Source organism: Lepidochelys olivacea, assembly GCF_965140295.1.
Source record: "Lepidochelys olivacea isolate rLepOli2 genome assembly, chromosome: 1".
Lineage (NCBI taxonomy): Eukaryota > Metazoa > Chordata > Testudines > Cheloniidae > Lepidochelys > Lepidochelys olivacea.
Window position 1 is genome coordinate 272,094,525 of NC_140411.1, and position 17,498 is coordinate 272,112,022.

Below are 17,498 nucleotides of genomic sequence, written 5' to 3' on the forward strand. Positions count from 1 at the left end.
CACCCCAAGGGCATACCTGCCCACAGACAGGTTCCACACTACCAGCAGCGATTTCCTAGGTCTTATCACAAGGAGCCCTCAGGTACTGGTTAAAACATATCTTTCCCTACTCGGCCACATGGCTTTGTGCACTTACATCACCCTGTTCACAAGACTCCACCTTTAGTGCCTGCAAACTTGGCTACAGTCATGTTACTCCCTGAGCTGCCATTCCATGAACCTTGTGGTGACAGTCCCAACCAAGCTACTGTCCCCGCTCCTATGGTGGACACATCCCCATTACGTATATGTGGGGGTCCCTTTTCTCCTCTCTTCTCCAAAGAGAACCATAATTATGGACACATCCCTGCTAGTTTGGGGAGCCTATATGAACAGCCACACAGCTCGAGGGGCTAGTGTACCTTGAAAATCCAGGATGCACATCAATATCCTGGAATTATAAACTGTACGGTGGGTGTGAGAATACTTTCTCCCCTTCATCCACTCTCACTGTGTCCTTATAATGTCGACAACTCTATGACTGTCTTCTACCTCAGCAAACGAGGGGGAGTGAGATCGGCCTCCCTGTGTGCAGAAGCAATCCACCACTGGAATTGGTGCATAAGCAATCACATCACACTATGACCCGCTTACCTTCCAAGAAAGCTGAATGTGCTCTCTGACTTCCTCAGCAGACACTTTACACTGAACCATGAGTGGGAACTTCACAACATTTTCACTCTGTGGCAGTGGTGGGCAACCTGGGGGCTGCGCATGGGCTGCCAGACCGTTTGTTTACATTTGCATGGCCACCTGCAGCTCCCAGTGGCTGCGGTTCGCCATTCCTGGCCAGTGGGTCTGGTGGCCTGCCAGCGGATTACCCTGACGGGCTGCAGGTTGCCCACCACTGCTCTGTGGGGAACCCCCAACCACAGTCACTTCTCAAACAAACAGCAGATATACCACAAATTGCTCCAGAAGGGCCCTAGGTCATCACTCCCCAGGTGATGCTTTGCTACTTTCCTGGTCAGACCAGTTCAATTATGCCTTCCCTCCACCGCTGCTCCTGCCGTGAGTCCTACACAAGATCCAACAGGACAGAGCCAGGGTCATCTTGATCGCCCCCTTCTGGCCTAGATAGTTCTGGTTCCCCAACCTCTTGTGTGTCTCATGTTGCCCACTGATTATCCTCCCAACATACCCCAAGCTCCTGACCCAGTGCAATGGCAAGATCAGACACCACAATCCATGACTGCTCCACCTCATATTTAGATGGTATCATCTCTAGAACATTCATACTCCACAGCTGTATGAAAGATCCTCTCTAATGGCAGAAAGGACTCCACAAAGAAATGCTACCTAGCTAAATGCACTCCTGAGGGAATTCTGCGCCAAAAAATAAAAAATTCTACAAAATTCTGCAAATTTTATTTGTCAGTAAATAAATGTGGCTCCAGCATGGCAGTGGGGAGCACAGACAACAGGCTGCACTGACCTGGGAGATCACCTGGAAGCCCCCAGCTCCCCTTGTACAGGGACTTGGCAGTGAGGCTGCACCTGACCCTGACACAGTGCAAGGGCCGGGCCTGCCCCAGAAACACCCTCTCTGCGCCAGGTGTCCCAGGTGTGGGTGGGCAGGCTCAGCCCCTCAGGATCCAAGTATGGAGGGGCTTAGTGTGTGGGGTATCCAGGTGTGGGGCGAGAGGTTTCTGTGTGGGGAAATCTGGGTAGGGGCGGCTCAGTGGGAGATCTGGATGTACAGAGTTCATTGGGGGGTTCTGGGTGCAGGGGCAATGGGACTCTGCAGGGGATCCAGGTGAAGGTGGTTGGGGCTCAGCGGGGGGGGGCGGGTGGTCTGGGTGTCAGGAGATGGGGCTTGGCGGGGGGTTCAATGTGGGAGTCTGGGTGCTGGGGGAGTGGGGCTTGATGAGGAGGGTCCAGGTGCAGCTGTCTGCGGAGCAGTGGGGCTGTGGGTGGGTCTTGTCGAGGGGTAGGGGGGCAGGGGTTGTCAGGATGAGGGTTCGATGGATCTGCTTAACGTGGGAGTCCCAGCTGAGGGGATGCCACATTCCAAGCTCCTGCGATTCCCCTATCCCCTTTTCTTCTCCATCCTCCTCCCCTCACTCCCACATTCCCCTGTCCCTGCCCTATTCCACCCCCTTCCTTCCCCACTGGCTCTTCCCCCACCCCCACACCATGCCTTCCCTCATTTCCCCACCCACCCTTACCCAGCCCCACTGAGGGCACTCACTGTTGCACCAAAAAAAGGAAGGCTGGGCAGCTCTGCGCTCGCAGAAATTTGTGGGGGGGGCAAGTAACCCCATGTAGCCACCCCCCATGCCTCACCCCTGTTTGGAGGGGGGCAATCCCCCCCCAAAAAAACTGCACCCATGGTCATCCCCGCATGGCTTCCCTTTGCTCCCCTGCCGTTTTCTGCAGGGAAGCATAGGAATTCTGTGGGGGGAGGAGACTTTTTCTTCGGGTGCACAGTCACGCAGAATCCCCCCAGGAGTATAAATGGAAACCCTTCTCATCTTGGGTGCAACAAAGTGGCATCCTATCAGAGACTTACAGATATTTTGGTTATCTTAACTGTATCCTATCTTTAAAGACATAGGGTCTGTCCACCAGCTCCTTACAAATGCACTTATCTGCAATCAGTACATACCATCCCGACTACTTGATTTTCCACACTCTCTAACCAATAGATTATAGAAAGGCTCAATAAGGACTTTCCTGCCTACTTAGAAGGTTCCACCCCAATGGAACGTGAATCTCTTTCTCTCAGTGCTAAGAAGCCCCCCCCCCCCTTTGAGCCTTTAGCTACTTATTGCATGTCCCTACTGTCCATGAAAGGAGTGGTGTAACGGGGTCGGCACCTGCCTCTTGTGAGTGGTCCCTTTGGCCGATTCAGTGTCTGCAGTCTCTGAGTTTGGAACGGGGTAGCACCCACCTCTTGTGAGCGCCCCTCTTCTGGTCGGATGTGAGCTGCTGCTTCTTAGTTCTTGATGATGGGGTAGTACCCACCTCTCGCGAGCGCCCCTGCTGATGGTTTCAGCGTAGGAGGGCAGTGAAGAGCTGAGACTGAGAGGGAGGGGATGGTTGCAGCAAACAGTCAATCAGCACAGGGCAGAGAAAGTCGAGTCAAACTTGTGGAAAGTTCTCTGAATGTCCCAAGGTCCCTGTGTTGGCTGCTTCTGCTTCTACTGACTGGGGTTTCTGACTGGCTCTTCTCTGCAGTTTTCTCCCAAGCCCACATAAGAGGGAGGTGGGGAAGCTACACCTGGGTCCTAGTGCCTCCAAGAGTTGTGTGTGTATGGGGGGGGGTGTCTCTTCTGCACAGTTCTGTGTTCAGAGGGTTATTGGGGGGAGGGATGGGCTCCGCTGGGCCCCATTTTACCCTCTTCCCCCAGTGCAGCATCCCCAGCTTTGGCTGCTTCTGCCCCTGCTGGATGGAGTTTCTGGCTGGCTCTTCTCTGCAATTTTTTATTCAGTCTGATTACTATGAGTGTGGTTCTCAAAAGGTCTCCATCCTAGGAAAATCTTTGAAAGGAACAGAACCCTTGTTTAATAAAAATTTTGTGAAAGTGCCTTTTTAACGCAGCCTTTCTTCAAGCATTTAAAATAGTGACTGAGTCCTTTGTGATGCTACATTTCTTATAATTTATTACAATTCTGTGTACTAGTTCTAGGAATGAAATTTAGCAATAGGTACAGTTTTACTGGAAAACAGCACTACATAATGAAATAGGGTGTTTATTTTATGCTTTTCTAGTCTTCTCTACTTTCCATAATGTCAGAGAATTAGATAAGTGGTATTTTTTAAGGTAACTACTCTCCTACATTTTATTTTTCCTGTTAAACGGTACCAATGAATCTCTTGGTTAGGATGAAAAGGATTGGAAAAGGCAAAAACTACTGTTGAATTTTCTTTCCTTTATAATAGGGCTTTATTTGTCCACTGTGTATGAAATCTCATGGATCTGCTGAAGAACTTTTCAAGCACTATGAAGTAGTTCACGGGTCTGGCATCGATTCAAGTCATGGAGGAGAAGAGCATCCTTCACCGAAAAGGTAGAACAATATTAATTTGTGCATTTAGTCTTCTGTCTAATTACATTTAAGCAAGTACTAATCTGAACAGTTAATTATGTAGTGAAGTATTTAAATCATAAGGCCTCATTTCTAAAACCAATTAAAATATTAGTTTAATACTATGCTAGCTGATACTGGACTGGTGATAGATGAAAATTGGGTTTACATATTGATATTGTTAATTCCATTGGTTGCCTTTGATCCTGTTGATCAGGAGGTGATGTTGACTCTTATGTCTGTAGCGGGAGTTGATAGGGGTAGCTCATGGCTTGATTCCCTTCTTATTTGAGCATTCCCAGAAATTGATTTTGGGCTCTTGTTCCTTGTCTCTGAGGATTTGTTCATGCAAGGTTCCACCTTGTTTCCCCTTCGGTTCAATGGATATATGGGGCTGTTGTACATTTCAGCCTGTATTACTTCCATTTTATGCATTCCATGACTCTCGTCTTGGTTGTGCATAGCAATAAGATGGTGAGCCGCTTTTGAGTGTGGTCACATACTGTGTGAGAACATGTGATGCTAATATAATAAAGGTGTAGATTGTATAACTCTGCTGGGTTCAACTAATATCTTGACTAGCTGTTGTCTTAACCGTGGAGCAAACCCTCTGTGATTGATAAAAATAGTAAGCCAAAAATGATAAATAATTTAATTAAAACATGGATAACCTATTGAACTCATAAAGGTGAAAGATAGGTTTTTTGTAAAGAAAAGAACATAAAATTTAACATGCAATGGCTATTAAGTTAGAGTCCACTGTGGGAAAATAAAAATATCCGAAACAAAATCCAAAACCTATTTGTGACTGACTGTAGGAAGAAGGAGCTCCCATTTCTTTCCAATTGCAATTGGGATAGACCGAGAGCCATCTTGGGCATTGACAGAAGCAGGGCAGCAGGGCACAAAATGGCAGGGCAGGACATCCATCAAAATCCCATTGCTCACAGCCAGTGACATTGGAGATCTTCTTTTCACACACTGATCTGGAAGCTTTTCCTGACTGACGGTTCTCCAGTTGGTATGGGATCTTGATGACTTCACTCAGCTCAACATGCTCATTCTATTAAATTCGCTAGCTGTAGTGGAGCTGTCAAAGAGTCTTTCTCTGTAGCTCAGCAAAGGAAAGAGTACACGTTAACATTTGAGGCTTTTAATGTTTTGAATGTTTTTTTAACATATTTCTCTTATTACATGTAAAACAGATTATTTCTGCTCAAATTGGGGAAACAACCATTCAAATAAACTAATAAAAATGATTTTTCTAGGATATATTTTAGAAAGTAACAAGTAGCATGACTTAATAATGACATTAAAAATGAAGTAGGTAGGGCTAATATTAAATACCCTCCCCAGTCATTCATCAGTTAAGACTTGTGAACATAGGGGTGAAGGCTGGGGATTAGGCCTTTGGGAAGAAGTGTACTTTAAGATGTGGGTCTACTCTTAAAAGTGAGTCTGTACAATTGGCATTGTAGGTTTCCATGTTTATTTTCATCTGCTTATCAAATGTGCTCAGTTTGCAAGTAAAAAGATGGGGATTCTTTTGTTCGCTTTTTTTTTCTGTCTACGTGCCAGCCCTGCAAATTCAGCATAGTCTCTGAGAGTCAAGCTGAGTCCTTTCCATCTCGTGTATCATCACCAGTAATTAATAAAGGTTCTATAGGTCAAATTGTGCCTTCAGTAACACCTTGTCTTCAGTGAGGTTGCACAGGTGTAACTGACTGGAATGCAGTAAACAATTCTGTCAATGATACACAAGATAGATTGAATCCACAGCTCACTCAGTCTTAGTTTTGTTGTTTTGCGGGAAAAGAAGGCAAAGAACAATACAAATTTACTTTGTTCACTAACGTGAGTAGATGTGACCATCAATACGCATTGGGAACAGATTTGCTGAGTAAGATAATGTTTTTATAGTCATTGTCACACATCACATAAAAGAGGAACTTAAAGTATATCTGGATCAAGGATGATATATCAGATTTAGGGGGGCTGCAGACAGAAGTGGGAGAAGGACTGGGAGTCATGTAGCTCAAGGGGAGCAAAAAGAAATAAGAGTTCTTGTATACAAGGGCTTGTATACACAGGAAAGATTTACCAGTTCTTAAGATGATATAGTTATACCAGTATAATTCCTTGTGTGGACACCCTTTTAGTGCAGAATAAGAGTGGCCTTTTCAGTTTAACATAAACCTCTTTCCAGAGTGACATAAGCATAAATGAGGAAAAAGACTCTCTCTTACTGAAATGAGTGTCCACATAGAGAGTTATACTGGTACAGTATAAATATATTGGTTTAACTTCATGCCTCAAGTTATACCAAATAAAGATTTCCATTTAGACAAGGCTTAGAAAGGTGAAATATAGCTAACTATTTTGGAATTGGACCAGGAAAAGCACATTATTGTGAAAAGTGCCATTTTTTTTTAGTAAAAGCCAAGGTGTGAATTTAAACTGACATAGTTATATCAGTATAACCCCTCTGCATGAACACTTCTGTTCAAGTATAAGAGAGCTTTTTCAGTTTAGCTTAAACCTCTTCCCAAATGACACAAACTAAACTAAAAAAAGCCATTTTTATACAGAATAAGTGTGTCCACACGGGTGGTTATGGTGGTATAACTATATCTGTATGAATATGTCAGTATAACTGGTCAAACGTTCCTGTGTAGAGAAGACCTAAATCCCATTATTGCTTTAAATAGATAACTTACAATATAGACATAACTAGTGAGACACTAATAATATTTATCAGAGATTTTCTTTTTTATTTAGTGACCCTGAATTGTTGTGTAGTGTTTTTTGTATCATCCTTTCGTTGTGACTGGGGCCTCAGATTTTTACTGCATACCAATAATAAGAGTAAGAAATAATGTAGTGTTGGCAGTAATATGGCTGCTTCATTCCACATTAAGGGTGGCTGCGTTTCAGTGATGTGATGTGATCCTTATGTGTATAGTTTTCTAATTCATCAAAATGAATTGAGATTTTAGAAAGGTGCTATGCAAACTGATTAATAACCATTTCCTCCTCATATTTCGTTTTCCTGGGCGACCTAGAACATCAGGCTTCTTAGTGAAATTTGAGAGTTACAAGCCCCAGGGTTTTGAATGTCAGCGCACTCAGGCCCTCAAATTGGTATAACTATTGGGCACATTGAATTGCTTCTTGTGTTAAATATTATATAATTGCATATTTTAGAACAAATAGGGTAGCATACTCCTAGCATTGTCCCTTGACATTATATGGGAAATGAGGGGGAACTAACCTGCACTTTTAATAACATGGACTATAACACAGCTAAACATTTTAATACACTATCTTGCAATTCTAAAGTTCTATTATTTAGTTGATACAATCCAGTAAAACAGAATATAGGACTAAATCAAGTTAATTTGCATATTTAACCCTTCAACTGTTTTGGGGTCTGTCTGACCCCAGTGCACACAAAAATTTAAATAAAAATTGGTATGACAAACCTGTACTTCTTCATACGTTAAGTATGCTCAAATTAGGATGGGGTCAATCTTCCCACATTGGTTTTATTATCTTATCTATTGTGATTTTTGTGTAGCAAAAAAAAGTCACCAAAAAGGTAACGGGGTCAGTTAGAACCATATAATATTAGGGTTGGAAGAGACCTCAGGAGGTCATCTAATCCAATCCCCTGCTCAAAGCAGGACCAACAGCAACTAAATCATCCCAGCCAAGGCTTTGTCAAGGCAGGCCTTAAAAACCTCTAAGGATGGAGATTCCACCACCTCCCTAGGTAACCCATTCCAGTGCTTCACCACCTTCCTAGTGAAATAGTGTTTCCTAATATCCAACCTAGATCTCTCCCACTGCAACTTGAGACCATTGCTTCTTATTCTGTCATCTGCCACCACCGAGAACAGCCTAGCTCCAACCTCTTTCGAACCCCCCTTCAGGTAATCAAATCCCCCCACACTCTTCTCTTCTGCAGACTAAATAAGCCCAGTTCCCTCAGCCTCTCCTCATAAGAGCCCAGCCCCCTAATCATTTTCGTTGCCCTCTGCTGGACTCTCTCCAATTTGTCCACAATCTTTCTGTTGTGTGGGGACCAAAACTGGATGCAATACTCCCAGGTGTGGCCTCACCAGTGCCGAATAGAGGGGAATAGTCACTTCCCTCGATCTGCTGGCAATGCTCCTACTAATATAGCCCAATATGCCATTGGCCTTCTTGGTGACAAGGGCACACTGCTGACTCATATCCAGCTTCTCATCCACTGTAATCCCCAGGTCCTTTTCTGCAGAATTGCTGCCTAGCCTTTCGGTCCCTAGTCTGTAGCAGTGGATGGGATTCTTCCTTCGTAAGTGCAGAACTCTGCACTTGTCCTTGTTGAACCTCATCAGATTTCTTTTGGCTCAATCCTCCAATTTGTCTAGGTCACTCTGAACCCTATCCCTACCCTCCATCATATCTACTTCTCCCTGCAGCTTAGTGTCATCTGCGAACTTGCTGAGGGTACAATTAATTCCATCATCCAGATCATTAATAAAGATGTTGAACAAAGCCGGCCCCAGGACCAACCTCTGGGGCACTCTGTTTGATACTGGCTGCCAACTAGACATCGAGCCGTTGATCACTACCCGTTGAGCCTGACAATCTAGCCAGCTTTCTATCCACCATATAGTCCATTAACCCAATCCATATTTTTTTAACTTGCTTGCAAGAATACTGTGGGAGACGGTATCAGAAGCTTTGCTAAAGTCAAGATATATCACGTCCACCACTTTCCCCATAGCCACAAAGCCAGTTGTCTCATCATAGAAGGTAATCAGGTTGGTCAGGCATGACTTGTACTTGGTGAATCCATGTTGACTGTTCCTGATCACCTTCCTCTCCTTCAAGTGCTTCAAAATGGATTCTTTGAGGACCTGATCCATGATTTTGCCGGGGACTGAAGTGAGGCTGACTGGTCTGTAGTTCCCCGGGTTCTCTTTTTTTTCCCTTTTTTAAACTATATATGGGCACTATATTTCCCTTTTTCCAATCATCCAGGACTTCCTAGTTAGACCGCCTCAATGTTAGTCAGTGGGAAAAATGAAAGTACTACATTTCCAAGGTCTTTGGGGGTCTCCTGCACCCCAAATACATGAACAAAAATTAAATAAAACATGATAGGCAAGGCACTGACTCTTTTTTCCTTTAGGTATTCTCAAAGTATGATAAGGAGAGCTTGTTAGCATTGGTTTTATCTTCATACTCTATTGTGGTTTTAGTGTAGCAAAAGCGGTCATTCAAAAGTTATTGGGGTCAGTTAGACCTGAATTTAATTATGCAACTATTCCAGCACAGATGGTTTTTATGTTGAGGCAGCAGTTATGATATGATTATATCAGTCTTTCAGCATTGTTTGTATCTTCACTGTTTCAGTGTTTTTTGTCATCCCCCTCCTCCCCAAAAAAAGTACCAAAAGGTTCTTGGGGATCTGTGAAACTTCAGATAACATTTGCCTCATGTATCATCACAGTTGTCCAGCAAATTGAGTTTCTTCGAAGATAATGCCATCAAATTGGTTTTCTGGGACACCTACAGTTGCTAGGAAGAGTTTCTGGGGAAGTAACAATTGTCAGATACATTTTCTGACAAATCCATGCTTGACAGATGCTGTGGCTGGGGCAAAGACGCACTATTGGATTGCACATGCACACTGCATGTCTGAAGGCATATGTTGTTTAGATTTTGTTGAATCACAAGTGGCATAATACATCTTCAAATAAGAGACGAATGTTTCTCAGGGACCTGGGTACAGAAATTTTTAGTGCACTGGTACATGAAAGGAACATTCAAGCCTTTCCTAAGGCTTCTAGGGAAGTAGTGTCCAGTGTCCTGGATACTGATCCAGAGATTAATGGGGAAAATGTTGCATCTGTTCCAGGCAATGAGATAGAAAAACACACAAAAAATGTGTGAAGTTTAAAAACTTACTATTTTTAGAACATATGTCACCTGTTAGCTCCATTTGTTCAAAGAAGTAGGCCATTTATTGCAACTTTGCTGTGTTTGTGCCTTTTATATTGTTGCTGTTGCTATCTATTTTTGTTGTCTAAACATGGAGTCAGTTAGCTCCCAATACCTGTGGAGTGTGTTCCTTTTTTAAAAACGTGTTTCATCATGGGGTCAGTTAGACCGCAACACAAGTACTGTGTAATGTGCTTCTTCTTCGAATAATGTCCCTAGGGCTGCTCCACTGCAGGTGTGCTTGCATCTCTGTGCTGTTGATCGGTTGGGAGATGAATCAATTAGTTCATGTGAAACAGGGAGGTTACCTTAGGAGTGCATTTTGGATGTGGCCTGAGTGTAACCTTGTCCTGAAAGAATACCTGTAGGGGGGAGGTGCACTGGAGCCGCTATTTCTCCTGGCTGAAGTAATTGCTGTCAGGAAGGCCATTTTCACTGAGAGGTATGTAAGTGAATAGGTGGCCCTGTGTTCAAAAGGAGGCCTAGTCAGTCATCTCAACACCAGGTTTAAGTCCCATGTGGGAGTAGGAAGTTAAGGGGGCTTAGCACACTGACTAGCCTCATGGTGCAGCACAAGGAAAGACAGTGCATGTGTGGGCCTAATGGACGCTGCTACTGAAGTTCTCTGATCAGCAGCCCAGAGATGCAAGCACACCTATAGTGGAACACCCATAGAAACACACATCTCGAAGAGTCGTCATTACTGCACAAGGTGAGTAACTTCTTCTTCTGAATCTAGAAAGTTTTAACTTATTCATAATTTTATAGTTCACTGGTTACAAGTAAAGTCAGTTTGAAATGCATCCCATGTGTTATCTCTCCAATTTTCACATATTAGGGGTCTCCAAGACCCCAATATGGAAATAGTTGGATTATTTTTGGTCCAATACCAGGGTTAAAAGAAAATTCCATAAACCGTAATGCAATTACTCATTCTGAGAATAGACCAAATACATTAGACTAAAAATTATTAAGATATTTAAGGTGACTAAGCACTTTTAAAATCTGGTGATTAGTCTGAAAATGAGATAATGTATGGGAGTTCAGTTTGTATTAAATTAAAAAAAATAAAAAATGTGAGACTGTATTAAGACACTGATCAAATGTGAGGTGTCCTGTATCCAGCTTATGTAATAATAAAGCTGAATAGGAGCTATTACATGTACTGGAAGTTTAATCAACAAAATTTAACAATGACTTAATTCATTTCTCAACTCCTGGATCTTTATTCAGCAATGAAATATCACTACTCCGACAAGAAATTCAAGACTTGCAAGCTTCACTTAAGGTTGGAAATTAATTTTATTTTAATATAGTTCATGGTTTCAAATTGTGAACTGTGCTAGCAGCTTAAATTGTGAGTTTGTAATACACTTTCTCTTCCCGGCCCCCCCTTGTTTAGGAGGAGAGATGGTACTCAGAAGAGCTGAAGAAAGAATTAGAAAAAGTGCAGCAGCAGCAAGTAATTGCTTTAAAATTCTTGAAGCAGGTTTACAACAAGCAGTTTATTATCATCTTTGACATCGAAGATTAATACCTTGTTGTAAGGCACGTGGCCCAATTCAGTTAGTTCCATAAATTGATTCCTGAAGTGTTTTAAAAAATCGGTTGTCTATACAGTGAAATAACTGTGAATGAGGTTAAAGGGATGTTAAAGGTGCTATGATTGTTCATGACTACATGCCCTTTAATTTCCAGTCAGATTTTTCCTCACAGTATGCTCATTCAGACCATGCCCAGGTTATCTGTCTCTTCATTGTTATTGCATCTATTTGAGAAGTTGTAGTTTTATTGCTTCCAAAGTATTTCTGAAAATGGCAATATAATCTTAAAAACCTCCAAAATCTTCTCCAAAAACATCCACCAAACAAAGTTAATTGTAGCCTCTTTTACCTTATTAAACTTCCCTCCTGAAACAATGGAACTCTAATTTATTTTCATATATAGAAGAGTTACTTCAGAACTGATTTATACAAACCTCAGAAATAGGAATTAGGGGTGAATTTCGCTCTATATGTGAAGGATTAAAAGTATAGAATTGCTTGAACCTTTTGGGAAAATCTCTCTTTCCTTTCTTGCTGCTGCTCCTTTTGCATGTAATAGTGCGTATAACAACATATATTGCTGTAGAGGCAGATTTCAGTATAACAGAAGGCTTGTTAGCATTGGAGTCTTGCTGTTCTGCATCAGTATGATAGCTAAGTGATATAAGATGATGGAAAGTCGTCTTGGCCTTTTCTGTCCTAAATTGCTTTGCAGCATTGAAGCACATAAGTCTATATTTTTGTAAACTTTCTAGAGGCTTCAAGTATGGAATTCTTTCAAATGCTCAGGAAATGTCTGCTATTGAAACTTTTGTTGTTACCTTTACTGTCTAGTGACACACTTTTTCTTCATTTTTTCTTTTCTTAAGGAATCTAAACCTGATGGAGTGACAACTTCTGCATCTACAGGTGAGAAATATTTTAATAGAGAAGTTTCTACATTGTATTGAAATACTACAGTACTGTATGTTAGAAAAATTAAGTTAAGTGAAACTTCAGACTGGATGAAAAATACTTTTTCCTATATTGAAAGGCTAAAATGGTACAATTATGTAATGTCTTCTCTTGCCTACATTTTTTTCAATAAGTTTATAGGGACACGTAAGGTTGCCTTATTCATTTTTAGAGTAAAGAAACATTAGAAAGAGGTTGATTGGTTCCATCATTTCTAGGATAAAGGAGGTGAAATTATTGTGATAATAAAAGTACTTCTGATCATGGTTTTGATTTTTGAACATGTTCTTAATCATTTTAAATATCCAAACAGCCATTGTGTTGAGGAAGACAGAGTGTTGACATTTGAATTAAACCAATTGTCCATGCTCATTCTGTTGATTTCAGTGCCAGTCTTCCCTGCTTGCTGCCAAAGAAAACACTTTTTTTTTAAAATCTGCATGTTTATAATTTTTTTGTTCCATGTTATATTTGCATGAGACACTCATGTAATGATAACTTTCTTATGTACACACACAATCTCTGGCTGATCCTTATTAACTAACTTCTGACTGCACCTCAGGGCTCAGAAATTAGCAGTGTACAAAAAGTGACCAAAATGGATAAACTAATTTCCAATGGTTAGCTAGATTATGAGCTCATTCCTTAAAATGCTGTGCTCACCGTCCTGTTCCAGCAAAGCACTTGAGCACATGTTTAACTTTAAGCATATGAACAATCCTATTGAAGGTTAAGTGAGCTTTGGTGAGTTACTCATTTGTAATGCTCTTTTATCAACACGAGTTTCTGTATAACCTCTGATTTTAGTTTTTTCAATAAATACTGCTGTTTTTGAGCTAGAAACATTAGAACGGCAACTCGAAGAGACCCAAGTAGAAAATTTTAATATTAAGCAGATGAAAGACCTGTTTGAGCAAAAAGCCGCACAGCTGGCTACTGAAATTGTAGGTAAGTACATAAAATTATTATGCAATCCGTTCTTCTTTTAATTAAAACCTGAATGAATGATCTTTTGCATAACTTCCTTCTTAACTAGATATTAAGGCAAAGTATGATGAGGAAATGAGTCTTCGTGAAAGTGCAGAGCAGAAAGTGACAAACCTGATGCAAGAACTACAGAAAGAGAGAACCATAATAGAGGATTTAAAGACTGAACTGGTAATTCATACCACATTTTTTATTATTTATTTATTTTTTGATTATGCCTTTCCCAAATGAGAAGGAGAGGGTTTTCAGTCATTTGCCCATTCTAAACATAATATTAAAATAGACTATCATTGTTTACTTGGACAGTGATTTATTTGTGAGAGGAAGAGGGGCTCAGAAAACCCCCTCTTCTAAACTATCTATTCCATTGCTCTAAACTTCCAATAACTTCCCAGCCAAGGAATGTATGTTCTGCCTGCTCTGGTTATTCAGTGATTTGCATTATTGTTAGGTATGCATGACACGATGCTTGTTTGTGCTCTGTTCAGAGGCCTGTGTGTGGCTTCCTTCATTTCAGGACTTTCATAAACAAAATATTAATCCTCATACGTGTTTTACTTAGGCCTAATTTTGCAACCCTTACTGACTATGATTAGAATATACTCATGTGAATAGATCCATTGTTGTTGACTTTAATGGGTGTCTCTATATTAGCCTTTTTCCCCTCATGTTTTTCACTGTTGCTGCCACCGGGCAACTGCATTCATAAGAGCAGCTCTGCTCAGACCTCGGTGATGTGCTGGTTAAAAGGCTGGCAGCTGTCATCACTTTGTCTACACTGGTGTTACCGTTGTTGCTCGTGGCTGCCCAGGGCACATGTATTCCAATAGTGTGGCTCCACAAAGGCAAAATACTAAAGAAAAGTTATTCCTAGTAACCCTTTTTCACAATCATGGTCTCAGAAGAAGCTACCCAGCAGCCTTTCTTCTATATAAAGAAAAGCAGAGTAGCCAGGAGGTGTCTTCTAGCCTCCTGTCATCTTCATTCACTCACTCAGCTGTGAAACTTGGACTCTGGATTTTTCTTTTCCTCTTCTGTATTGCTGTTGATTAGTGGCCTTTCTTCATTCCTCTGTCCACCCCTTCCTGCCACGGCAATCCTTCAGCTGCCCAACCTCACTCTCCCGGCCATTGTGCTTCTGTCCCTCCTTCTCCCCTTCCTCTCTGACTCCCGTCTCATCTTTATTCTCTTTCCTGTTCCCTGTCCAACACCAACAGTCCCTTCCTCCCACCCACTTCAGCTCCAAGTGCTACTTTCCACTCCAAAAGCTCACCTAAAACATTTTTGGGGTAACACATGTAAAACAAATATGTAAACAACCCATGCAGTGGTGGTGTTGCTGTGTTGGTCCCAGAATATTAGCAAGACAAGGTGGGTGAGGTAATATCTTTTATTGGACCAACATCTGTTGGTGAGAGAGACAGGGTTTGAGCTACATAGAGCTCTTCTTCTTGTGTGGGAAATGTATTCAAAGTGTCAGAGCTAAATACAAGGTGGAACAGATTGTTTACATAAATAGCTAACACATATCTCAAGGGATCATTCAAAGTAAAGTGACCTGTTAACAGCTCTCCAGTCATGGGGAGGGAGAAGCTGGAGGTGGATTTTGTGGTTTATAGGTTGTTGTAATAAGATGTAAATCCAGTGTCTCTATTCGAACTATCATTTTAGTGTCGAGCAAAACTATGAATTTAAGTTCCCACACATGTCTTTTGAAGGTGTTGTCCAGGTTTAATCATAGAATCATAGAATATCAGGGTTGGAAGGGACCTCAGCAGGTCATCTAGTCCAACCCCCTGCTCAAAGCAGGACCAATCCCCAATTAAATCATCCCAGCCAGGGCTTTGTCAAGCCTGACCTTAAAAACTTCTAAGGAAGGAGATTCCACCACCTCCTTAGGTAACACATTCCAGTGTTTCACCTCCCTCCTAGTGAAAAAGTTTTTCCTAATAGCCAACCTAAACCTTCCCCACTGCAACTTGAGACCATTACTCCTCATTCTGTCATCTGCTACCACTGAGAACAGTCTAGATCCATCCTCTTTGGAACCCCCTTTCAGGTAGCTGAAAGCAGCTATCAAATCCCCCCTCATTCTTCTCTTCTGCAGACTAAACAATCCCAGTTCCCTCAGCCTCTCCTCATAAGTCATGTGTTCCAGTCCCCTAATAATTTTTGTTGCCCTCCGCTGGACGTTTTCCAATTTTTCCACATCTTTCTTGTAGTGTGGGGCCCAAAACTGGAAACAGTACTCCAGATGAGGCCTCACCAATGTCGAATAGAGGGGAACGATCACATCCCTTGATCTGCTGGCAATGCCCCTACACATACATCCCAAAATGCCATTGGCCACCTTGGCAACAAGGGCAAACTGTTGACTCATATCCAGCTTCTTGTCCACTGTAACCCCTAGGTCCTTTTCTGCAGAACTGCTGCCTAGCCATTCGGTCCCTAGTCTGTAGTGGTGCATGGGATTCTTCCGTCGTAAATGCAGGACTCTGCACTTGTCCTTGTTGAACCTCATCAGATTTCTTTTGTCCCAATCCTCTAATTTGTCTAGGTCCCTCTGTATCCTATCCCTACCCTCCAGCGTATCTACCTCTCCTCCCAGTTTAGTGTCATCTGCAAATTTGCTGAGGGTGCAATCCACACCATCCTCCAGATCATTTGTGAAGATATTGAACAAAACCGGCCCCAGGACCAACCCTTGGGGCACTCCACTTGATAGCGGCTGCCAGCTAGACTTGGAGCCATTGATCACTACCCATTGAGGCCGAAAATCTAGCCAGCTTTCTATCCACCTTATAGTCCATTCATACAGCCGATATTTCTTTAACTTGCTGGCAAGAATACTGTGGGAGACCGTGTCAAAAGCTTTGCTAAAGTCAAGGAACAACATGTCCACTGCTTTCCCCTCATCCACAGAGCCAGTTATCTCGTCACAGAAGGCAATTAGATTAGTCAGGCATGCCTTGCCCTTGGTGAATCCATGCTGACTGTTCCTGATCGCTTTCCTCTCCTCTAAGTGCTTCAGAATTGATTTCTTGAGGACCTGCTCCATGATTTTTCCAGGGACTGAGGTAAGGTTGACTGGCCTGTAGTTCCCAGGATCCTCCTTCTTCCCTTTTTAAAATATGGTCACTATATTAGCCTTTTTCCAGTCTTCCGGGACTTCCCCCGATAGCCATGAATTTTCAAAGATAATGGCCAATGGCTCTGCAATCACATCCGCCAACTCCTTTAGCACTCTTGGATGCAGCGTATCCGGCCCCATGGACTTTTGCTCCTCCAGCTTTTCTAAATAGTCCCGAACCACTTCTTTCTCCACAGGGGGTGGTCACCTCCTCCCCATGCTGTGCTACCCAGTGCAGTAGTCTGGGAGCTGACCTTGTTTGTGAAGACAGAGGCAAAAAAAGCATTGAGTACATTAGCTTTTTCCACATCCTCTGTCACTAGGTTGCCTCCCCCATTCAGTAAGGGGCCCACACTTTCCTTGACTTTCTTCTTGTTGCTAACATACTAACATACCTGAAGAAACCCTTCTTGTTACTCTTAACGTCTCTTGCCAACTGCAATTCCCGGTGTGATTTGGCCTTCCTGATTTCACTCCTGCATGCCCGAGCAATATTTTTATACTCTTCCCTTGTCATTTGTCCAATCTTCCACTTCTTGTTAGCTTCTTTTCTGTGTTTAAAAGATCAGCAAGGATTTCACTCTTAAGCCAAGCCATATTTACTATTCTTTCTACACATCAGGATGGTTTGTCCCTGTAACCTCAATAAGGATTCTTTAAAATACAGCCAGCTCTCCTGGACTCCTTTCCCCCTCACGTTATTCTCCCAGGGGATCCTGCCCATCAGTTCTCTGAGGGAGTCAAAGTCTGCTTTTCTGAAGTCCAGGGTCCGTATTCTGCTGCTCTCCTTTCTTCCCTGTGTCAGGATCCGGAACTCGACC

The 17,498-nt window shown here is 42.4% G+C and overlaps 1 protein-coding gene across 2 annotated transcripts in view; it reads left to right on the top strand.

Annotated features, from left to right (window-relative positions):
• EEA1 (early endosome antigen 1) overlaps positions 1–17,498 on the top strand; it is a 135,912-nt gene that overhangs the window by 33,038 nt on the left and 85,376 nt on the right. For both annotated transcript variants that reach the window (XM_084617768.1, XM_084617767.1), the window contains 6 exons: positions 3,926–4,053; positions 11,296–11,350; positions 11,465–11,524; positions 12,476–12,515; positions 13,401–13,508; positions 13,597–13,718. In XM_084617768.1, the coding sequence (XP_084473894.1) occupies positions 3,926–4,053; positions 11,296–11,350; positions 11,465–11,524; positions 12,476–12,515; positions 13,401–13,508; positions 13,597–13,718 (513 nt within the window). The remainder of the gene's footprint in view (positions 1–3,925; positions 4,054–11,295; positions 11,351–11,464; positions 11,525–12,475; positions 12,516–13,400; positions 13,509–13,596; positions 13,719–17,498) is intronic.